The sequence below is a fragment of the Phoca vitulina genome, unplaced genomic scaffold (assembly GCF_004348235.1).
Source record: "Phoca vitulina isolate PV1807 unplaced genomic scaffold, GSC_HSeal_1.0 scaffold56, whole genome shotgun sequence".
Taxonomy (NCBI): Eukaryota; Metazoa; Chordata; class Mammalia; order Carnivora; family Phocidae; genus Phoca; species Phoca vitulina.
Window position 1 is genome coordinate 4,544,795 of NW_022589759.1, and position 23,807 is coordinate 4,568,601.

Genomic DNA, 23,807 nt, shown 5'->3' on the forward strand with positions numbered 1-23,807 from the left:
TTTAAAAAAAAAAAAAAAAAAAAAAAAAAAAAAAAAAAAAAAAAGAACTACTGATGTTTCTCTCTCCAGGCCTGGCATTAAAGTTTAATGCGTTGTGGTTACTTGCGCCATAGAAGCAGCGCCGTTCTGACTCTGATGCTAATTCTCAGACACTGGGCCAACTATTTAACCTCTGTGAGCCTCAATTGCCCGATCTATACAAACGGGCAATTCCACCATCTACCTTCCTTAGTAGATATGTACTATAATTGGCAGCAGCCTGCCCATATACCTGGGGCCACGATCTTCCTTGTCATCTCTCTGGTGTGTGAAGCGACTGTCCGACCTGCTATCACCGCTCTGCTTCTGCTCACTTGGGTAGGATGTGACAGAAGGACCCACACATGTTTCCTTCGGATCATTAATTTCTATAAAAGAAGAGATTGGTTCTACAGAGATCAAGAGATGTATAAAACGTTTGCCCAATTTCAACTTGATTAATAAGTGTCTGGTTTTAGTATGGAACATGAGTACTCTTGAAGTGCACGACAAGTTGTAAAGCATTGATAAGGACCATGGAAAGTTCACGTCTATAAAAGCTCTGGTGCAGGTGCACAAGGACACGTGTACAAAGATGTCCATTACTGCATTACTTTTAACAGCCAAAGACTGTCAACAATGCAAACGTCCACCCATTGTGGCTGGTTAAATAAAACAATGGATTAGTAGTCTGCCTTGGAGAAGAATGCACTGGAGCTACATCAATAAATACGGATCATTCTCAGAAACGTGTATGAGACGATAAAGCAAGTTTCATAATAAGCACAGGATATCACTTCTGTAAGTTAAAAACATACAAACCAATGCTATGTATTGTTTAAGGACAAAATTCTAGACAAGGGACGGGGAGAAGGGAATGGGACTGAGAATTGCGGGGAGGAGGGCAAAAGGAGCATCAACTTTATCTGAAATGTCTTATTTCTTTAATTTAAAAAAAGACTAAAGTAAAAATGATAAAATGTTCATCATTTTCAATTCTTAGTGATGATACAAGAGTGTTTGTTATAATGCTCCCTCTTCTTTTTTTAAAAGCGCCCAAAATAAAAACCACAGGAAAAGAAACAAAAGTGGTGAAAATGTCTTTGGTAAAAAGAGAATGAGCACATTCAAAGTCACTTAATTTTTTCAAAGGTCAATCGAAACTGGCCAGTTCAAACGCGCTTCATCTTTAAGAGCGGCTGGCTGTTGCGCTCTGTGTCCCTGTGTCTATCGGCTCAGCGCTCTGTGTGTGGGACTGTGTCTTTCACTCTCCCACTTCCCACTGCACACAATGCCCAGCCGCAAGAGGCACCAGATAAGTGTCTGTGGAATAAATAAAGGAGAGGTGCTCAATATACATAATGATTATCTGAGTAACAAGAGCTAGTGTTGATTAATGGCCCACTGTAACCCAGAAACCTAATTATAATTATCCCTGCCTACAGACGAGTGGACGGCCCCCAAAGAGAGGTCGAGCTCTGGGCTGACGCCGTAACCTGGCGAGTTGCAGAGCTGCAATCTGTACCCAGAGGCCGTGCCTGTCTCTTTCCAGAGAGCCACACGGCTTCCCTACAGCTCTTCACACAGGGTGCGCCTGGACAGCCAATGCTCCGTGCTTGTTGACCGGGTGCAAAAAACGAAACACAAATCGAGTAGTTTATCTAGTCGTTAAAAGATTCCCCTTAGGGCCTCAAGCAAAGTGGGAGCAGAGGCTCAAGTCTGTCTGAGAAACTGGTGAGGAGTCACGCACCGGCCCCAGAAGCACCAGCTCCTCATTCGCCCTCTACCGTGGGTCAGGCGCTGGACTGGACACTGTGAATTCAGTCAGGACGTCCTGCGCGGAGAGCCTTTGATCTTATATAGCGATAGCAACAAAGGGATACATTTAAAACATGTAACAGGTGGGCGATGGGGAGAAGGGTGTGTCGGGTAAGGGCTTGCGCTCCGGAGTCGGACTGACCAGCAGGAGTCTGTCCTGTCACTGACTGCATGAGGGTGATCTCTTTGGAGCAGGTTCCGTAACCTCTAGAAGTCTCGGTTTCTTCATCTGCATGAAATGGGGTGAGGAGTGCCTACCGCAGAGGGCGGGAGCACGGCTCAAATGAGGTGAGCGCGGGGCACGCATCCTTTAAAAAGTGTGTGCCGCTCCTGTTATTATCACTATTGTTATCGCTGGCAGGGAAGGTTAGGGGTGGTGCTGGGCGCAGCCCGCCGCCCCCCTCGGCTCCCTGGGGGCGGCGGTCTGCACCTTCCTTGCGGCCCCGCGGGCCCGCGTCCCCGTGGTCGCCCGCCGACTCCTCCACGCCCGGCTCCTGCGCGCAGCCCTGCTCCGCCGCCCCGTCCACCACGGGCTCCGAGGCCTCGGGGTGCATGCTTATTCCGGATACACCGAACACCCCGTTCCGCGGGGTCACTAACCCGCCGACCACCAGCGCCGGAGTCGTTGGCAGCCTAACGCTTGCCTGGTCGCCACAGCAACCGCCGCGCACGCGCACTCGGGTGGGCCGGCACGTCAGGACGCCGGGGGCGGGCCCCGCAACGGCTCCGCCCCCGGCGCGTGCGCGGGTCACGTGGGGCGCGGCTCGCGGCAACTGCGGCGGTGGTGGTGACAGGGGTGGTCGTGGTGGTGGTGGTGACCGGGGCGGCGGCCGCGCGGCTCTGGCGGGACCGGCTCGGAGACTGCGCAGCCTCTGCAGGTACCGCGCAGCCCCCCCCGCCTCCCCGCGCCCGGCCCCGGGTCCCAGCCCCACTTGCTCTCCCTCGGCCCATCCCTCCGGGTGCTCCCCGCCACGCCCCCCGGGACCGTGCCCCTCGGCGCCATCGGCACCCCGGAACCCCTTCGTCTCTCCGTTCCCTCGGACCCCGGCCTCGGCACCGCTCCTTCCAGACTCGTCCCCCAGCCCCACGGCGCCCCTTCCCAACTCCATCCCGGCGTTGCACCCCCGGAGGACCCCCTGTTCTGGGTCCGCCCCCTCCCCCAGGACCCGGCAGATATGGGGCCCCACCCACCCGAGCGCGGCCCTTCTGGCCCCAGACCCTAGCCCGGGGGTCCCAGCGAGGCTCCGAGAGTCACCCCTTTGTCCGTGCTCCTTTATTCTCATTTCTAAAGGACTTGGTTGGAGTGGGATTTGTTGTTGTCTTTGTTCTGAATTAGGAGTAATTCGGAATAAGGGAGCTCTTGGAGAGAGGGCACCAGCGGCTCCCGAAGCGCGGTGGTTTGCTGGGGTTTGCTGGGCGCCGTCAGGGGCTGGAATGGAAGGGTTCCGGAGATGGATGAGGCTGTCCCTGGTTCGGAGGAACGTGCCGCCCAGCAGACCCAAGCCCTGGAGCCCGCGCGGCGATGCCAGCAGGATGCCCGCCCGGGGGTCTCACAGTGGGGAGGCTAGCCAGGGCTCTGGACTTTGGGAGACCTTGACCCGAATTCCCGTGGGGTCCTGGCTATGTCACTTTAATCTCTGTCGGCCTCAGTTTCCCCATCTGTAAACGGGATGATTCTAACTCTGCCTCCTAACGTTGGTGAGAGAACAGTGAGGGGTCAGGGATAAAGCCCTTAGCGGTGTCTTTGGCTTAAAGCCAGCTCTGGGATCTAACCCTGACCCATGCAGATAGCCCCTAGCTAACGTTGAACACGGAGTTCCAGCAGCTAATAGCTAAGGTTTATTGAGCACTGAAATTTGGGCACTGTTCTCAGTGCTTTATATGTATGACTTCGTTTAATTCTTACGAAATCTTAGGCTGGAACTATTATCTCCGTGTTTAGGTAACATAAGATAATGTAAGGAAAATGCAGAGGCGAAGTAACTTCACTTTCACCCAGCACAGCTCTTGGGGGGGGGGGGGGGGCAGAGCCTTGATCTGACTCCAGGAGGTCTATTTTCAGAATCTGTGGTTTAGTCACTACAGTAATATTCCAGGGGCGTAGAGTTCAACAAATCAGTATTTTTTTTTAGTAGATTTTAAAAATTGACATAAAATTCATCCTCTTAGCCATTTAAAAGTGTGCTCTTCATAGCAGCCTCTTCACTGTGTGCAGCTACCACCATTTAACCATCATCCCAGGAAAAAATCCTTCCCCATTAGCAGTCATTCCCCATTCCCGCTGTGCCTGTGCTCTGGCAACCCTAATCTCCTTTCTGTCTCTGGATTTGCCTTATCTGGACAGTTCATATAAATTGGATCATATGGTGTTTGGCTTCTTTCGCTGAGCATAGTGTTTCCAGGGTTTGTCTGTGTAGCAGCATGCATCCTACTTCATTCTTTTTATTGCTGACTGATATTCTGGGATGTGGATAGATCGCGTTTTGTTTATCCGTTTGTCTGTTGATAGACATTTGGGTTGTCCCCATGTTTTAGCTATTGTGAATAGTGCTGCTGGGAATGTGGCTCTACAAGTTTCTGTGTAAGTTGTCTTGGGTTGATACCTAGGAGTTGATGCCATTGTTATTTTAATTCCAAATGGAGAAACCCAGGCCTATTGGATCTTGGATGAGAACTCCCATTTCTGCCCTTCCGCTGAGCTCCCCATGAATTCAGGTTAGCGGTATCCCAAAAATTGGCAAGGGAAGGAAAGAAATTCCAAAATGTCGTGATACAGCAATAATAACTTTGTCAAAGTGCTGACACAAAATTTGAGAAGCTCCTTACGTTTTTTTCTCCTCAAGAGTGAAATTTGAGCTTTGAACACAAACCAGTATTTGCTTCTATTTATTACACAGATGTTTTATACACAACCTTACACCAGCTGCTGAGGAGGAATATTAAAGATGGGTGCGATCCTAGCCTCACACCATCACAGAGCCACAGGAGGGTTAAAGACTTAAATCTGAAACGCAAAATTGTGAAAAGTTTGAGAAAATCACATTGGAAAATACCTTTATGTCCTGGGGCGAAGAGGGGATTTCTGAGGTGAAACGTAACAAAGCACAAAGCATACAGGAAAAAGATTAATCCATTTGACTGCATTACAATCAAGATGTTCAGTTCATCAAAAGCACTATAAAGAGAGCAAACATAGAGAACCAGTATCTAGAATATAGAAAGAAAAGAAAGGCAACATAGTAGAAGTAAGAGCAAAAGCTAGGAACAGGCATTTCACAGATGAGGAGCCACACAAACAGCACAGAAGCATCATAAGGATGCAGTCAACCTTATCCATAATCAGGAAATGTAAGTTAGAACCATAGTGAGCCCCTGTTTCAAGGCCACCCTGTGGGCGGAAGGTGAGCCTACGGGTGCCAGCCATTGGGGATGAGCACTGTGAACTCACACTGGCTGATGGTGGGCGTGGGGATTGGCCCAGCGGCTTGGGCAGTGCCTACCTGAATGCACGGATGCCCTGTGGCACAGCAGTCTGACTCAGGTGTGTCCCTTCAGCGCGCTCTAGCACCTGTGCGCGGGTGATGTGAGTGAGTGTGCACAGCAGCTCTGTTCATAATTGTAGAGTGAAAGCCAGAAAAACCCCAACGCAAATGCAAATCAGCGATAGAATGGATGTGTGACTCCGGGTGTGTTTGTATCGTGACCTAGTGTGCAGCAGTGAAAGTATATGACCTGCAGCTCCAGGAGCATGGACGAGTCTCGAAAACAACATTGACTGAAAGAAACAAGTCACCAAAAATGCACGTGCTGTGATTCCTTTAGAGGAAGTTCAAAACCAGACAAAACTGAGCACTTTCTTTCAGAATCCCTGCTGGGGTAATCATACAACTATTTTTTTTAAAAAAAGGACAAGGGAACGGTGATGTCAGAATTGAGGAGGGTGGTAACCCCCAGGGTGGCGGAAGGTGATAATATGATCAGGGAAGAAGCTACGGGGCTTCTAAGTGGGGTGGCCACGTGGGTGTTTGGTTATTCTTTGAACTACGCGTAATAGGTTTTACAACTTTTGTGCGTATTTTTCAGTTTTTTCAAGTGACAGCAAAATTAGTTGTGGATACATCTGCCCTCAAGAGGCCTGTGCTCTAGTTGGGGAACCAAGAGACAAGGGAAACAGCTGAACGGAATACACAGTGGTGCAGGAAGGGCCATGTGGGTAAGACAGACAAGAACTCGGGGGGCTCGGTGCAGTGGCCGATGAAGGGAGGGAAGAGGCGCAGGGCACCCCTTCATCCCAGGCCTTGTGTGTCTCTGGCACTTATCAGTGATCACTGGCATTGAATGGGGGGTTGAGCTGGTCTTGGGAGGACAGACAGGATTTCAGTGCCGACAGCAAGACCAATGCAGACTGTGTGTGAAAGAAGAGCTCTCTCTATGAAAAAACCTTAACGAAAATAAAGTCCACAGCCCTGGAGCCTTATTGAAAAGCTGGACAGTGCCAGTTGTGGATGAGGATGGGGAGGACTCCCTCAGGCCTGCCCCACTCGGGGGAAGATCATAGGAATCTCTGAGGCTGTTTCTGGCTCCTTCGAACACTAGAAGCTTTTGGATTAAGGGATGTGCAGGATTTGCAGCTTGTTTCTGTACTGTCCTAAAAACGAGGCTGACTGTCTCTTTCTGTCCTTCTATCCATTGATCCATCTTAATTTCCTATTGTTGCTGTACAAATTACCACAAACTTAGTGGTTTAAAACAGTGCAAATTTATTCTCTCACAGTTCTGGAGGTCAGACGTCTGAGATCAGCCTCAGTGGGCTAAAATCAGGGTGTCAGCAAGCCTGTGTCACTCCTGGAGGCTCCGGGGAGAGTATCTTTCCTGCCTTTGCCAGATGCTAGAGGTGACTGCATTCTAGAGGGTAACCCCTCTCCCCATCCTCAAATCCTGTGGCCTCCTGTCTTTTAATCCTGCCCACTGCCTCCTTGACCTCCACTCCTTGATCACATCTCCTCCGACTCTGACCTGCCTCCCTCCCCCAAGGACACGTGTGATCACAGGGGCCCACCCGGATCATCCAGGATCATCTCCTGGTTTCAAGGTCCTTAGCTTAATCACATATGCAAAGTCCTCTTTGCCACGTAAGGTGGGGCATTCATGAGGTAGAGGTGTGAGGATCAGGACGGAGGCCATCTCCCAGGGCCATTGTTCAGCCCACCAGGCTTGCTGCCTTTGTTTGGTGGTGCTTTAACTGTCTTCCCATCATGCTTGCTTCGTTTTCCTTGAAAACATTGTGGCCAGTCTGTCTGATGTCCTTTTACCCTCAGGCCTCATGCGTTTAGATAACTTGGTGATGTCAGTGTTTGAGCCAAGACTTCTCCCCCAGAACTCTTGATTCGTGAAGGTTTTGCATGAGGTTTGCCTGCCCTCATCCCTGCTAGGTTGAGCCCGCTAAACTCTGGGTCAGGAGAATGTTACGGGTCACAGCGGTGCTTTGTTTATTTATTTTATTATCTCTACACCCAACGTGGGGCTCGAACTCACGATGCACGACGCCGAGATCAAGAGTCGCACATTCTGCAGACTGAGCCAGGAGGGCACCCCCATAGCCGTGCTTTGAAGAGGTGACTTTTCTCCTTGCAGTTTTGACCATAATTTTCCCGTGACACTTTTAGACTTCCAGTATTACCTTTAGGGTTTGTTTGTTGTTTCCCACAGGATTTGTTTTAGGACTCTTTGGGAGCAGTTTTAGGTTTACCGTAAAATTGAGACAAAGGTACAGAGATGGCCCGTATACCCCCAGCTCCCACGCACACGGAGCATCCCCCCACTGTCAGCGTCACTCACCAGAATGGTACCTTTTTTTTTTTTTTAAATCAAGGACGAACCTATATGGACCCATCGTCATCACCCAAAGTTTGTAGTTTACCTAGGATGTGTTCAATGCATTAGCCCTGATGAATATTGCCCTGTAGAAGTAGAAAGTGCCTAACAGACCATAGGGAGTTGCTCTCTTCCTATTTTGGGGACAGCTCTGACTCTTTCCCTCCACCTGTTTTTCTCCTATTTTGGTGAAAAATGATGATTGAGTTTTCTGTAGAGGCAAGAAAACAAAGCTTTATAATAACTTTTACAAGCAGATTGGATAGGGGCCAGAAGTTTACTGTGTTTCAGTGTTGCTTTATAAAGGATTTCTCTAAGTTTTAGGCTAATACCTGTCTGCAGAAAAATGAACTAGTCAAACCCTCATAGCAAGTTAAATGCAGCTAGGTATCTTGGTAGGCTTCTGGACTTAAATGTGTAATAAACTCCTTTGAACTTGGTTTCCGTGAGACTTCCTAGATCCTAATGGCTTTGGGGGAAGTCTTGATCTGTTCTTTCATTAGGAAGACATTATTTTCCATCATGTACTCAAGGGTGGGGAGAGGACTGAGAGGTTGCCAGGAATGTCTAATGTCCTGTTATTTTCCATTTACGGTCGGTCCATCAGGGTATGAGCGAAAGTAGGAAAACGTCTGGTGTGTCTGAGAAGCAGCGTGGAGTCATCACAAAGCCATGCGCTCTCCGTTCAGCCTTGCCTTGTCCCCATCTGGAAGGACGAGGGTCCCGGACCCCTCTCTCCCTGCACAGCCGCCCCCCACCGCTGCCAGCCGCCTTTTACAACAAACCCGATTGGCTCCCTCCTTTGGCAGAAGGGACTTAGAGAGTCAGTCCGCACGCTTCTGTTTGTCATAAAGACCTTTTACAGTCTGGCCTTCCCTTCCAGCCCCCTAGCTACCCCTGGGTGCACTTCCTGTGCTCTGAGCCGGTTGAGTTTGTCAGCGTTTCCTGGCAGGCCGAACCTTTTGCAGTGAGGTGCCCTTGCTTCCCCTCTGCCCAGGAGGGCCTTATGCCCTGCAGCAGTACCCTCGCCACTTTGCACGGAGTTGCTCTGTTTATCTTGGTGAATTCCGTGCGCACAGCAACGCAGGGACTCCTGGCTTACTGGGGAAGGGTCCTCAGTGTCTGACACTTAGCTGTTCGTTGCTGTTTTAGTAGTTTGGTTTTCCAGGTGGACTTGCCTACGCAGTGACCATGCGTGTTTAGACTTCTTGGCGGTATTGTTTATTGTTCCTAAATAAGTTGGTGTTTGAATGTCTCAGTCTTCTGTGAGTTTGGTGGCTGTGAGTCAGGTCTCCATCTTGAGCTGTGTCTGGGGAATGATGAGATGGCATGCTGTCGCTCAAGGCTGTAGGCCAGGCCTAGAACGCTGTCAGCCCTCTGATTCTCTGTGATTGAAAACAAATGTAGCCATGACAGTATATGTTTAAGGTGCTTGCCTGTGGTGGAACTGTGATGTTAAATGTCGCCCTGGTACCCCTGTGACAGGACGGCGGAGGGGAGTGTGATGGGCAGAGCCAGGAAGCCAGGCCATGCCAGGTCCAAGGGCCTTGAAACCGCTGTTCTCAGAGCATCTCTGAAGTTGGTGCATCTTTCTGATGCACCTGAGCAGGAGGTTGCTGGTGGGTTTTACATATGCGGTTTTTCTGTCTGTAGAGGATCGGGAGAGGTTGGTGGTCCCCCTTGCGAGCTGGTGAACGAGAAAGTGCAGGATGAGAGCTGACCTAGAGACCGGGTCGTGCTGAGCTCCTGCTTTGGGCCAAGGCCCGTGGAAGGGGCTAGAAGAACAGAGAGGAATAAGATTTGGCCTCAGCCGTGGAGCAACTCAGCCTGCAGGGGGTCTTCTAAAACCGAGTCTAGGGTGGAAAGAAGGGGAAAGGTGTGCCAGAGGTTCTTTTCCTTTGCGCATTCTGAAAGTGCTGGCCCCACTCACGGGCTGGAAGGGGCTGCTCCGAATACCGCAGGACACTTCTTCCCGCCGCCTCTGCCAGCTGATTAGGCAAGTGCTGGATGCCGGGGCTCAGCGGCCGGCGGAATCTGCCAGGAATGTGGGATCGAGGTGCCAGGCCGCAGTAGTGGGGAAGCTCAGGGGCTCTGCAGGTGGAGTGCCGGAAGGCGGCTTGCAGGGAGAGGGCTGAGGCCCGCGGCGAGCCCAGGCAGGCATCGGGGAGTGAGAGTGGCCCGGCCTGCTCCCTTCCCTGCCCGCCTGCTCTGGGGCTTTGTGTCCTGAGCTCCCAGTGTCTGTGCAGAGCGCCACCTCTCTCCCAGCTATTGTAACTGGTTTTGTTCCGTTTAACGAAATGTTCCTTAAGAAAGAAGGCCCAGGGAAAAGCGGGCACACTGCAGCTGGGTCTGTCTGCAGACGCTGTTGGTCCCTCCTTTTTCTGAGATGAGGAAATGCTCTGCCGTCCGCACAGGGGATTCGTGGCGTAAGAATTTGTGTTTCCTTAATTTTGAAGAACTTTGGTCTTACGTTTATATAAAGTTTTCCCAGCTGAGCTGTGAGGGCAAAAGAAAGGAGTTTATTTCATGCTGTTTTTTGTTTGCAGGTTGGCCTTGAGACAGCAGCATTTTCCTGAAGACCCAGAACCGGCTGAGAGAAGGTGAGAGAAAAGCAAGGTAGTTAAGGACCACAGCAGAAAAATCGGGAATCTCCTCTGTAGTCGGGCCCCTGTCGATAGTTTTTCCTTCACCAATGTTCAAATTCTTGGAAAAAGTGGTGTTTGAGGGGAGAAGAAGTTCCCTTTACACAGCTTCGCATTAGTCTGAGACCATTTCATGAGCCATATCTGAGCTACTCCTTTTTAGCTAGAACCTTGTTGCAGACCCTGGGTGCAGTTAATTTTCCCACAAGTATTGCTTTGGTGACAACCCAGTAGATCTTGATACATAGGATATAAATTTTCATAGAAAACAGTGTTTCAGTATCTCAGATCTACACCCACCTGTTATTTTTTTTTTTTAAGATTTATTTATTTACTTACTTATTTGAGAGAGAAAGAGACAGAGAGGGAGAGAGCTGGAGCAGGGGGGAGAATCAGGCTCCCCGCTGAGCAGGGAGCCCGATGCGGGACTCGATCCCAGGACCCTGGGATCATGACCTGAGCTGAAGGCAGATGCTTAACCGACTGAGCCACCCAGGCACCCCCACCCGCCTGTTATTAGGAGAATAGATTTAATATTCCAAGAATCCAGATTTTTTTGTTGTAGTTTTGTTATTCCTAATTTTATTACATTGTGTTGGAAAAATACTAGTACCTACAAATACTATTGTTTTGCATTTACTTTCCTTGTGGCTTCGTATTAGATTAGTTATGACAGAAGGCACGTATATGCTTTTAAGAAATTACTTCAGGAACTCCCCAAAGTGAAGGTTTAACATGGGATTTCGTTTTTATGTTCTTTCCTATGAGAAATTACTGTTTCATTCCTTTGTTTGGGAGTCTTGCCGTCATGATTATTGAGGGCCACAGCCATGGCAAACACGGTGGTGGCCCGCCAGATCAGGGGCATGCGCAGTCCACCAGCTACCTCCGCAGGGACCTGGCTGTGTCCTGAGCTGCAGAACAAGGGCCCTTGAGAAGGGTGACGCGACACTCCCTCGTCTCTAGCATCTAGAAGCTTGGAGGGGCATTCCTGCACCGCAGGAAGAGAATGGACATATTTGAGACAGATGATCCTCACTGTGAATGTATTTCCAAGGATCTAGGAGCAACCCTCAGAGTGTTGTTGCCTTCTGAATGGCAGATTGATCAGGACTAGAAGGGCCTCTTCAGTCCAAACTTCGTTGATCTTGACACTTCAGATTTCAGAAAATCTCAGCTAGTGTGGTCCTTGAAGAAAAATTACCCCAAAGGAGCATTTCATTGTTCTTATATTATTTAAGGATTTGGCTGTGGAGTTAATACAGTTTACAGTTTTCTTTTCACGATCAGTTTTGGCATTCTTGTTGTGGGAGGTGCGTCTCTATGAACAGAACCCCAGGATATAGCACTTGCCAACAGGATATGAGATGGCCCAACTTCAGTTGTTTTCTCTGCCATTTGGGGAAAACATTTCTTTAACGTAATGCCACGTCCACGCAATTAGTTAATACGGTAGCCGTGTACAGCGTCCTGCCTGAGCGACTGTGTCCTTGTTGCGGGGCATTTGGGAATCCTGCGGCCTGCTCCTCTCTGCAGTTTTCTGTCCTATTTCCTTGTATCCTTTGTTGGTTTGTAATTTGGATTACATGTTCATATATGTATCAGTATATATATATATATTCACATACCTATCTCTCTCTATATTCAACAGGTTTTCCATTATTTTATGCCTTTTATCACAGGATGCTGCCACTCTTAGAATGTGTTCCATTTCAGTGGCTAATTGGTTTTTCTCCTGCTTTGCTCGTTTTCACTCTGCAGAACTTGATTGGGCTCAGATTACACTGCAGTGGAGCATTCACTCATTCTTCCTTAAGCTTATGCCTATTTTTGCTACTATCATTGGGAATTCTCTTAGTTTCACGAATTTTTTTTTTTTTTTCCATTTTAACAGGACTTCGAAAGACAGGCCATTCCCAGAAGTGTTATATATATATTTTGGAATAAAGTCATCTTTTCTTTTCTGTAATAGATTCTATATCCTTGTGTTTGTGCACATCAGAGCTTGCCGTAATTTAATTGCAGGCTCTTGTGATCCCTTCCATATCTTGTCCCTCGCAGACAGCACACAGTTGGACCCAGCCTCCGCGGTTCCCAGGCCTCGTCTAGGACCAAGTTCATCAGCCTTGGTGGCGCCTGGCCTTTGCCTCTGCAGGGTCGTCTCGCACCACAGAGACCCACAAAGCAGTTCATATGGCATTTAAAGTAGTTTTGTTAAGTGTCCTTCTGTTTTCCTAGGTGCAATTGTTTAACTCATCTTTGAATCCTTAGCATCTGTCACGGTCCATGGAACGTAGTAGGTGCTTTGGAAATGCTTGCCGTGTGGATACTTATAGGAGTCGTACTAGACTCTTCCCTTAGATGTAAGGCGCAGGGCAGAGTTAGGGGTGCCCACGACGGCAGTAAGACGGAGGAGTGCTTGCTCTCTTGTTTAAGAAAACCAATTCCTTAAGCTTGGGGATTATCCCTTTGTAAATAAGCATTTATGCATATTATGTATACATAATACAATTTATGGGAAAGTTTATTACAGCTTAGTTTTGTCTCAAACGGATTGTAAGCTCTTTTTGGCCAAGGTGGTATCTTAAGACCGCCGCTGTTCCTTCTACTTTGTCTCTGTGTGGGTGGTAGGCCCTCTGTGCTGGCTGATGATGAAGAAAGCAGAGAAGTAAACACACCTCTCAGCTGTTACATGAATTAAAAGTCTGTGTCTGTCACTGTGCTGGGCGAGGAGCTTTTTTAGGGCGCAGAGCATATTGTGTTTATCTCTGTATCCACAACATGCAGCACAGTGCCTGAATTTCAGTAGGAATTTGATAGCTCTTGGTAGTTACATTGACTAATCTCCTTGGAAGAAAAGGACTTCATAAGCTGCAGATGTTAACGAGATTATACATTGAGTGGATCCATGGGTTACATGCATTTGAAGCGTTACTGTTATTTGAGTGCATAATTGATAAGCTCTGACATCCTTAGATGTCTTTCTTCATTCCCACTCTGCATGTTCCTTTAACGTAATTAAGCAAAGAACACCTCTCTCTTTCCCCTTCCCTGCAGGCTGCCATGGCTGCCGTTGACAGCTTCTACCTCTTGTATAGGGAGATCGCCAGGTCATGCAATTGCTACATGGAAGCTCTGGCCTTGGTCGGAGCCTGGTACACAGCCAGGAAGAGCATCACTGTCATCTGTGACTTCTACAGCCTGGTCAGACTGCATTTCATCCCGCGCCTGGTGAGCAGAGCAGATCTGATCAAGCAGTATGGAAGATGGGCAGTCGTGAGTGGTAAGAGAGGAGATTTCAGTCCTTGCCTGATTTCAAAACAGTATTATCTCTTCTGTGTAAGCTGTGTTTTCAGTGGGGTGCCTTATTCGAGGAGCCATTGAATTCACTGTGATGTGTTCACGGGAACACAGTTCTGTTGTGATTCTGTCCACATTTTCTTAGTGCCCTCCTCTTGGAACGATTTTTGCCCTTCTTATTCTGTCCTCCTGTTCCCGGTCCTGCCTCAGCCCACCTTCCCACCTCTTGTTTTTCCTTTCGCTCCCTTTTGAGATTGTCCTTAGAAATTGTCACCAGTGTCAGTTCCCTTATTTTAAATTTCATTTTGATTTATCATTGTTTCCCAGGAAAGTACCTCCCTGGCACTTGTTCAAGCCAGATATAAGTTTGAAAACCGTTTCCTGCCGTATCTCACTACCAGCTCGGTGAACGTGAGACTGCCCTTCCTCTACTTGTCAGGGGGTCTGGAAGAGTGTTTGACTAAGGTGTCGTTCATCTTTGGATTCGACATTGTACTCGACATAGTGATCAGTATGAGAACTGGGTTTATTTCTAGTGTGCACCCTTCTCAGCTTAAACCCAGAAATGGGGTATTTAAGGTTTGCTCTGAAGGTCACACCGTGAAACGAGCGTGCTCACATTCCCTGGCCTGTATTGTAGGTGCGACCGATGGGATCGGCAGAGCGTATGCAGAAGAGCTAGCAAGCCGTGGTCTCAGTATCGTCCTGATTAGCCGCAATCAGGACAAGCTGCAGATGGTCGCTAAAGACATAGCTGACGCCTACAGAGTGGAAACCGAAGTGATAGTTGCGGACTTCAGCAACGGCCGTGAGATCTACGACCCGATTCGAGAAGCCTTGAAGGACAAAGACATTGGCATCTTGGTGAATAACGTAGGCGTGTTTTATCCCTACCCCCAGTATTTTACTCAGGTCTCCGAGGACAAACTCTGGGACATCATAAATGTAAACATTGCTGCGGCTAGTTTGATGGTCCATATAGTGTTACCAGGGATGCTGGAGAGAAAGAAGGGTGCTGTTGTCACTATCTCATCCGGCTCCTGCTGCAAGCCCACTCCCCAGCTGGCTGCGTATTCTGCTTCTAAGGTAATGTATTCCTGATTAGGACGGCAAAGTCATAAAGCAAGAGGACATTTATTATGTGGTTTGGTCCAGTTTGTTGAGCTCTTTGTCCCCAGCTCGTGTTAACTTATGCTGTACTTTTTCCTGAAATGGTAATAAGCCTGTTTTCTTCTGAATTTTCTTCCAAGTACCCCCTCCCCCCCCCGCCCGTTAAGTCTTTACCCTTGTTCTGTTTTAACAGGCTTATTTAGACCACTTCAGCAGAGCACTGCAGTATGAATATGCTTCTAAAGGAATCTTTGTACAGAGTCTCATCCCATTCTACGTGGCCACCAACGTGACCACACCTGGCAGCTTTCTGCACAAGTGTTCGTGGTTGGTGCCTTCACCGAAAGTGTATGCACATCATGCTGTTTCTACCCTTGGCATTTCAAAAAGGACCACGGGATACTGGTCCCATTCTATCCAGGTAACAGTAGGCGCTCAACTCTTGTAATTAGGTTAATGCATCCTAAACCTTTCTAAATGATACATGGCAATCCGATTGAAACCTACTGCTGAAACGTGAGAATTGCACATTCTGATTCTTAAACCTGACACTCGTAGTGGTTCTGGTTAAGTCCCTAAATTCTCTTCTGTGCAATTCTTACTGATAGTTTAATCTGTGTGGCACCTAAGAGATGAAGTATGCTGCTTTACTATAGGAAATGGCGGGAGTATAAAATACTCAGTATTCATGGGGACTCTGCATAAAGATTATTAAATATGCCATCACCACATAAATAGATAAGAAAATCAACATTAGTTCTTACTTTTATTGAAAGATTTGGCTAAAAGTTTCTTTAATCAGAAGGAGTTTTATTTATTCAATCCTCTGTCAATTTTTAACCCATAAGGAGTTTCCTGGAGGAAGTTTGATGTGTCAAACATACTTTATAAAGCAATATCTGTGCTTATCCCGGTCAGTCTTCCATGTTAGGGCCTGAGTAAGAGTGATAGCTTGTGTTGGCTGTAGGGTCTTGGAAGTGCTCAGTGCCTTGGATGAAGACAGTTTTGGGAGCCTTTTAGGGAGCTGTGGATTGCAGTGAGTAGGTGAGTGTGGGGAGGGCCATGGCAACCTCCCACTCCACAAATAAGGCTGTGCGGGCACGGCAGCAGGTGGATTTGGCCGGAGGAAGCCGTTGTATTTGTTATTCCATTTCTGGCAGCAGAGATGTGGCTGGGAGTAAGTGCTGGTGGGAAGGGGTGTGTGGAGAAGAGCAGCCTGAAGATGGGGGGGGGGGGAGAAGGCATGGTTCCCGGCAGTGGGGGCCGGACCTAGAGTGCAGTGGAGGGGACGAGCAGGGGCTGCTGACTGCTGGCTCCTGTGAGTGGGGGCTTGCGGAGTGGGGAGGTTTGAAGTGAGAGTGTCGGGGGCGGAGAGCTGGGCACTGCTCCTGTGTGAGGGACCCTTGTGGGAGCCCCTGCCGGGATGGCTTCTACAGTGATTTCACAGCCTTTTACTGGTCATTGCTAAGTCTGCATAAACAGTTCTTTTTGATGAGCGTGCACAGAGGTTAGGGCGGAGGTGTCCTTGCTCCTCGTCTGGCCCAGCCCTTACGGATGTCTGCAGGACATTTCTGCACAGGAGCTGTTTGGGAACTGGCCTCTGTTGCCTTCTTGGCATTCATGTAACCAGATGATGGTGTCTTCTTTATGCTGTGCTAGTTGTCTTAACGATTTGCAAGCAGAAAATAGAAAAAAATGATTTGAACTTAAAACAGCTATAAAGGAGTCAAATGTCTTGGCTTTGTTAACTAGTTATCAGTGTTGATTTGGGAGCCTTTCTTCTCGTTTTCAGAAGTGCACGAGGCAGGGTTGTCAGCTTCGGAACACAGAGTAAGGCGGAAAAGCTTGTAGCCTTCTGTTTGGGTTACTTGAGGTGAAGGCCAGAAGCACGTGGGTATGTATTAGGTTGAAAAAGCCATTAACTTGACAACTTGAGCAGTAAGTGTCTTGCTTATTACTCTGGGGGCTGTGTTCCTGGTGTAGGAAGATAGAAAAAGCCACAGGGACTGGCAAGCGGGTGGGGGCATCTCAGCTCTCTGGATGGGCCTGCAGTCTGCTCTCAATTTCTACCCACTTTTGGCATATTTGTTTCCACGTAGTGCGTGTGTGTTGCTATTGGAAAAAGAAGACGTGGCATTTAGAGGAGAGGGGAGCTGGTTGGCCTTGAGAAGGCTCTGGGGCTGCATATTGAGATGTGGGTGAGGGTCCAGGGGAGGCAGGCCAGCAGCTGTTTCAGAGGTCAGGGCCCCCCTGCCTAGCCTGAGTTCCCACGCCCGCTGCCAGCCAGGAAGGGAACTGGGAACCACACACCTTCACTGCAGCTTTGTTTCTACCTTTGGAATAACTCTGGCTTGAGGATGCAGCCCAAGTTCTTTGGGATCTTTTCCTTCCTTTCCATCCCCATTTCTTACCTAGGTCCTAACCATTCCAGTCTCTGGGAAATAATGGCGTCGGCATTTTCATTGCCAATGCAGATTTCCAGCCAGCTGTACGTGGGCATTTGCCATTGGCTTCCTCCTCTGGCTCTGGCTCCCCACAGGGGCTGTCAGTTACTGTTGGCTTTTGTCGCAGGGGAGGACAGCTCCTTTCCTAGGCCTAGACAGGTGGGTCAGGTCTCTGAACATGCACAGAGCCTTCCAGAGCCAAGATCCAGTCCTCCCTCCGCTCCCCGCTCTCCTCCTCTAAACACGTAGATGAGTCACCCCTTTAGTTTCTAATCTATCAGTACACAGAGGATGCAGTTCTCTCCTCTTCCATTAGCTCTTTCCATCCTGCTCCCCAGGGTGCTAAGACCCATTAGGATAAGTCAGAAATGGTGCCCCCGTGAGGGCTCTACACATAGCATCGTAAGAAACTGGCAAGGTGCATCCTGCTGCTGGTCCCCCGTGATAGACAGCGGCCGTATTGAATGGAAATTAAAAACAAACGGATTTCTAGGTGTTGATCCCTTCTCCATTAAATAAATGCTGAAAAAATGCATAGCAGTCCTCCTCTTATCAGCGGGGATATGTTCCAAGGCGCCCAGCGGACGCCCGAAGCCACAGATAGGGCCGAGCCCTGTGCAGACCGTGTTTTTTCCTGTCTGTGCGTGCATGCCTGTGACGACGTTACTGTATAAAGTAGGCACAGTGAGATGCTAACAACAATGACTAATAATAAACTAGAACAATTTTAACAATATCCTATAATAAAAGTTACGTGAAGGTGGTCTCTCCAAAAGTACCTGTACGGTACGCAGCATTCCTGTTGTGCTGACATGACATGATAAATTGCCTGTGTGAGGAGAGGGAGTGAGGGGACGGCGCGTTAGGCTGCTGTTGACAGGGCGGTAAGTCAGGAGGATCATCTGCTTCTGGACCGCGGTTGACCTTGACCATGGGTAACTGAAAGCATGGAAAGCAAAACCAGGACAGTGGGGGCACCGCTGTTCTTGGAAGAGGGGGTCCAGTTCTGTAGTCTGTCCCAGGTGCCTACGTGTTTGAGCGGATACCTACTTCCAGGGTCCTCCTAAGGGACCTGAAGCTGACTTCTTTTATCTCCTTATGTTTGGAATCTTTCGCTTTAAAACAGTAGCTCCAAGGAGGAGTATCCCAGTATTTTATCCACAAAATCCTGGCTCTTTAAAGAGGTCCAGAGAGACCTTAGTTGTGTCCCCAGAAAGTTTCCCATGGCTCCTGGGCAAATACGGGGCTCCTGTCCCTGAGGTGGCGAGGTGGAGCTTCTCTGGGACCTGCAATGGGCCGCTGCGGCTGTCCCTGATACTGGGACCCCTCCTGTTCCGTGCGGCTTCCCTGGGTCTGGGGTGACCTCTGTTACTTTATTTCTGTTCAAGGCTAGAATTTTAGCACTTGCCAGTGGCCTGTTCATCTCCCTTCCTTTTTTTTAAAAGTAAGCTCTAGGGGCACCTGGGTGGCTCAGTCATTGAGCGTCTGCCTTCGGCTCAGGTCATGATCCCAGGGTCCTGGGATCGAGCCCCGCATCGGGCTCCCTGCTCTGCAGGGAAGCCTGCTTCTCCCTCTCCCACTCACCCTGCTTGTGTTCCCTCTCTCGCTGTCTCTCTCTCTCTGTCAAATAAATAAATAAATAAAATCTTTAAAAAAAAAATAAAAGTAAGCTCTATGCCCATGATGGGCTTGAACTCACAACCCTGGGATCAAGTGTTGTATGCTCCACCGACTGAGACGGGCCTCCCATTCATCTCCCTTCCTTACCATACAGTTAGAACTTGTGCTCAGCTCAGTCTTGGACAAATGCATCCGCACAGTGCAGGGTTTCTCCCCATCAGCACTGTTGGCATTTGGTGTTGGATAATCCCTTGTGGGGAGGCTGTCCTGGGCACTGTAGACTGTTCAGCAGCATCCCTGACTTCTACCCACTGGCTGCCGGTAGCAACAGCACCCCAGGTGTGACGACCAGGAAGGTTTCTGGACATTGCCATATATCTCTCGTTTCATTGCACCCCAGCCTGCCCCTCACACAGTACTAATCACGGATGCATTTATCCATTTCAGCTGCCCTTTATTCCTGGAGTGGTTTTGTCATTCTTAACCAAATGAATGTGTTATTGATACCAGGTTAAGTAAGAATGGGATTGTATTACTGCGTGTGAGTCTGTCCAGCCTCATTAGAGAAGGGGTGGGCAGGCAGTGGTCATGTGTGTTGTATTCCCAGGGAGTCTAGCGTAGGTTCTTATGCAAAAATAGGTGCTTGGGTACAAGAGCACCTAAGGGCTTTTTCTTTCTTTTTTTTTTTTTTTTTTTAAAGATTTTATTCATCCATTTGACAGAGCGAGATAGCACAAGCAGGGGGAACAGTAGAGGGAGAGGGGGAGAAGCAGGCTCCCCGCCGAGCAGGGAGCCCAATGCGGGGCTCGATCCCAGGACCCTGAGATCATGACCTGAGCCGAAGGCAGATGCCCAACCATCTGAGCCATCCAGGCGCCCCTTTTTCTTTTTTTTTTGTATTTACTTTGGTGATGTTTGTTGTATTAAGTCATATACTGACACTTAAGGGTCTGTGCTTTGGGTTCTAACCTTCTAACCTTTTTCTCTTTCATTTTTAGTTTCTTTTTGCACAGTATATGCCTGAATGGCTCTGGGTGTGGGGAGCAAATGTTCTCAATCGTTCTTTACGTAAGGAGGCCTTATCCTGCAAAGCATGAAACTGCATGATGGTTTGGGAAGTTTTGCCACCTCCTGGGAACCTGCAGTATTCTGACGTTTGGAAGGACACATTTAATTTATCTTCTGTATTTTCTTTTATTACTGGTTTTATTACTGGTTGATTTAGCATACTGTTGACTCATCATTTGCAAAGCACACATAATACTTTTAGAAAATGCTGTGGAAAAACCACAAGGGCCGCATCATGTGGATGGCACAGAGCACACAGTGACTGAGGCACAAGAACCTATTGAGGGAACCTAAATTGTAATGCTTCTCTTTTTTTTTCTCGAAGCTGTCTCACAGCCGTGTGATTTATGTTGTTCTAGGAGCTATAGCAATCTGATATTAAAATATAATGACTTGTCAGCTCTCGTAGTTTCCAATGTTGTTTTTTAAGGGAAATCATTTCAGTACATGAATTATAGTATTGGTTTTCAAATGTTCATCAGGAAAGACTTTGAAAGTGTTATAAGATCGCTGGTGTAATTAGCAGTAGAAATCCGTGTGTATCCTATTGTATAGCTCTGTTTGACTCTGTGTATGAAAATGCTGCTCTTCAAGCGATATTTCACTAGAGAACCATCTGTGTATATATGTTGTGTACATTCGGGCAACTTTATTTATGGGTAAGTTACTTTAAAAAAGATGTCTTGCTAAGGTGGCTTAACGTGGAAACTTAACGGGGTCTTAAAATTCTAGGTTACTCCTTTTCACACTAAACAAGCCTACCCAATTTTGTGCTATAGGTTTGCCATGTATAATATCATACATTATGTTGGTGGTTGTTTTTTTTTTTATCTGTGGAACTGATTCATTCTTTCTTAGATTTGAACCTATAATGGTTGACCCTCAGTTATCTCTTGATTTATAATTATTGTGGATAAGTAGTGATTTCTCAGCCTATGACCCATTTTATAACTGAAATTTAGCCCTTTAGAGCTTGTTATATCTGGTTTTCATACACTTTTCTATGTAATATTCTCTTATAGTAGCATTATTGGAGTAAACATCAATTACTTATGGAATAGTGGTTAAAATACAGACAAATTATGTGTGTGATATATAGTAATGTGTTAAAATAAGTTAGAAGCTCATTCTTGGTTTGTGTAACAAATTTACGCATTACAGTGAATGCTTTTGTTGGCGTGACGATCATTGTGCGCAACCCCCCGTGATAGGGGTTAGCTTTGACACCTACTGTGAAATAAATGTTTTTTGGCTCGGATCTTATAAAGCCAGACATTTTTGGGGACCACTCTCTAGTGCTTCAGCAACTGTAAATCACTATATGAATGTGACAATATATGCAAGTTAAGAATTTGGAGTTTATTACTGTGACTGATGCAGAAACTAGTAAATTGGCTGAAATCAGGACTTGTATGGAGTTGTTTTCATCTGAGATGGTATCCCCTTAGGAGTTAGGCCTGGCCATGCCTTTATGGCGCACCCACAGTTTTGTCAGTGCTGTTGCCTCAGTATTTCCAGATCGGACTTGGACTCGGAAGATCAGTGGTTGAGTTCAGAAGCTCTTCCATGTATAGACCAGGCCTTCATTACACCAAAGAAGACCTTCAGATATGAAAACTTGCTAGCGGTGTTACACAGCACGGAAGGTGTTGATGGAGTCTGCTTGGAGGCCTTCATTTTGTCACATTTGGCTATTTTCCCTCACCTAACAATTAACTTACGGTCATTAAGACTAGAGAAAATTTGACTTCCTGCCACATCAACCTGAATTTTATTGACATGTAGTAAGAAGCAGCAACTGTATGTAAAAGCACCATATCTCTATCTCAGGAGTTACGTGGCACAGCAGTGTTTCTATTTATAGGTTACGGACTGCGTCACTGCCAAATGATGAGAAAAAGTAAATCACGTCAGTGATATTTGCAAATTCTCTACTTAGCAGGACCTGTGTAAGTAAGCTGACGGGTGCAAAGCTAGTGAAAGATCAAAACCAAGAATCTTCCTTAGGTTTCCCCTTTGATAAAATACTTTTTCCCAGAGCTCATTTGAGAATCATCATTGGGCCGCTGTAGATGGGGTTTCTTACTAAGAATGTGGAAAATTAAGAACCTTTGAAACAACCTGTAAACTGAAAATTTAACAGTAAAAACTGCTTCTGCTTCCTGTGGGAGAGGTTTTGCTCCATGTATTTGTATTTGGAATGAGAGATCTTTTTCCCCATAGAAACAATTACTTTAAAATTAATTTAATCTATGAACACTTATGGTACTAATTCCTTAAAAGCTGGTAATTCAGCAAGAAAATTGTGCATAACCATGTGTCTATTAAGTCTTTTGAAATAGACTAAGTAGATTTCTTGATCTCATTCTCCTGATAGGTTGAGTAAATAGTTGAAGGTAGATTTTGATCGACTTTGGCAACATGGAGATCACTGCTGGTTTTGCCATGAGCCATTTTTGTCGCATGGTGGGGATGAAAGGTAGATTGTAGTGGGTTCAAAAGAGTGGAAAGAGAAAGGGAGACAGCAAGGAGAGAGCGCTTTTGAGGAGTCTCGCTCTGTTTTAATGTCAGTTACTCAAAATCTTACCACATTTGGGAACCAGGGGGTTTAGGTGGTGTCGTCTCAGTCTTGACATCGTGTGCCCTCCTAAACCAAGTCCAGTCTGTTTGTGTGTCTGTCTCACTGCTGGCTCGGCTGTTACTCTTTAAAATAGTATTCAGTTTGAATAAAGATATACCTTCCCGTGGAATTTGCAAATTCCTTATTATACACATGAAGCATGAAGTTATTCTAGAACCTGGAGTGGTGGAAAACCGACAGACCAGGATCCTGTGGCTCTCATCCTTTCTTGGTAGATTTCCAAAACACCTCTCTCATACTCCTCCCCCCTTCAGCTTATAGGGTTCTTGGAACCAGCAGCAGTGCCCGGTTCCCTACTTTGGGGCTTTGCTATCACACGACAAGGATTTTTGCAGCTCACTAGCCTACCTCAGTTACTGACAGTTGGGTTGTGTATTCAATGGCACAGTGACTTCAAGGCCTGTTAAAAGAACCGTGGCCTAGACCAGTTCACCCCACATTAGAACACCACAGTGAAGCTTAAGCTCAAGTGCATTATATGGTGGCAGCAGGCACTGCTTAACTTAGAGGATTTGCGAATGCGAAAGAGTCAAGAATTCTCTGGAAGTTCCTAACATGGATGCGATCTCAGAATGGGGAGAAGAACTTAATCAGGGGTAGGTGGGTCTAGATACTAAGCACCATTGTTTATCGAACATGGTGTTTCATTGAACCCTCATCCTGTGAGATACAAGTACGTCTTTTGGGTAAGGAAGGTGAGGTACACTGAGCCGAGGCACAACTTGCCCCAGATCACAAATCTAGTAGGTGATGGTGTACTAACTTAGTATACTAGACCAGGTTGGTTAAAGAATGATGAAGGGAATACGGAGTGCTGCGCTTTCGTGTCCTGTTGGTGCCCCTCAGCATTATCGTGCTGCTGTGGAAAGTCAAACAAGATAGAAAGTTTTATCTGACTGTATGGCACATCCCTTTTCAAAAGCAATACCAGAACACGTTTCCGTCCTCCACCTGTACCCAGCGCCAAGCGTGGGCCGGTTCCACGCGTGGGCACAAAACAGCCCGCGATCCTAGTACCTAAACCACGCAGGCATTCCGGGGGAGGCCGGCGTTTCAGAGTTGAACGCACCGAGCCTTGTTCGTCAACAAGGGTAACCACTGGGCATCAGTGGTCCCGGCGAAGTGGGGAGCGGAGCGGAGCCGGGGCGGGCGGAGCAAGCGCGGCTGGGGTGGCAGTTTCGCCCGCCAGTGGGGGGGTCCCCGGGCCCGGCCCGGCGGCCGCGTCGGACAAATGGGCAGAGGCTTGCAGAAGTGCGTGCCTGGGGGTGCCGC

At 47.7% G+C, this 23,807-nt stretch overlaps 2 protein-coding genes across 3 annotated transcripts in view; one reads left to right on the plus strand and one right to left on the minus strand.

Annotated features, from left to right (window-relative positions):
- DNAAF1 (dynein axonemal assembly factor 1) overlaps nucleotides 1-2,390 on the minus strand; it is a 20,169-nt gene extending 17,779 nt beyond the window's left edge. The window contains exons 1-2 of the mRNA XM_032389934.1: nucleotides 2,267-2,390; nucleotides 272-407 (exon numbers count right to left, since the gene is read on the minus strand). Of these exons, the coding sequence (XP_032245825.1) occupies nucleotides 272-407; nucleotides 2,267-2,390 (260 nt within the window). The remainder of the gene's footprint in view (nucleotides 1-271; nucleotides 408-2,266) is intronic.
- A 215-nt stretch (nucleotides 2,391-2,605) lies between these two features.
- HSDL1 (hydroxysteroid dehydrogenase like 1) lies at nucleotides 2,606-22,638 on the plus strand. Of its 2 annotated transcripts, none has more exons than XM_032389914.1 (6): nucleotides 2,606-2,714; nucleotides 10,257-10,310; nucleotides 13,410-13,635; nucleotides 14,293-14,738; nucleotides 14,956-15,183; nucleotides 19,825-22,638. In XM_032389914.1, the coding sequence occupies exons 3-6, from the start codon at nucleotides 13,416-13,418 to the stop codon at nucleotides 19,921-19,923; spliced, it is 993 nt and encodes a 330-aa protein (XP_032245805.1). In that variant the 5' UTR covers nucleotides 2,606-2,714; nucleotides 10,257-10,310; nucleotides 13,410-13,415; the 3' UTR covers nucleotides 19,924-22,638. The 2 variants fall into 2 exon arrangements, with proteins under 2 accessions (XP_032245805.1, XP_032245806.1); XM_032389915.1 differs by having other exon boundaries at nucleotides 13,451-13,635.
- Nucleotides 22,639-23,807: the final 1,169 nt, after the last annotated feature.

Coding starts and splice junctions, on each gene's coding strand:
- HSDL1 (XM_032389914.1), top strand. CDS start 13,416: ATGGCTGCCGTTGACAGCTTCTACCTCTTGTATAGGGAGATCGCCAGG. Junction 13,636..14,292: donor AAGATGGGCAGTCGTGAGTG/GTAAGAGAGGAG, acceptor CCTGTATTGTAG/GTGCGACCGATGGGATCGGC. Junction 14,739..14,955: donor CTGCGTATTCTGCTTCTAAG/GTAATGTATTCC, acceptor CTGTTTTAACAG/GCTTATTTAGACCACTTCAG.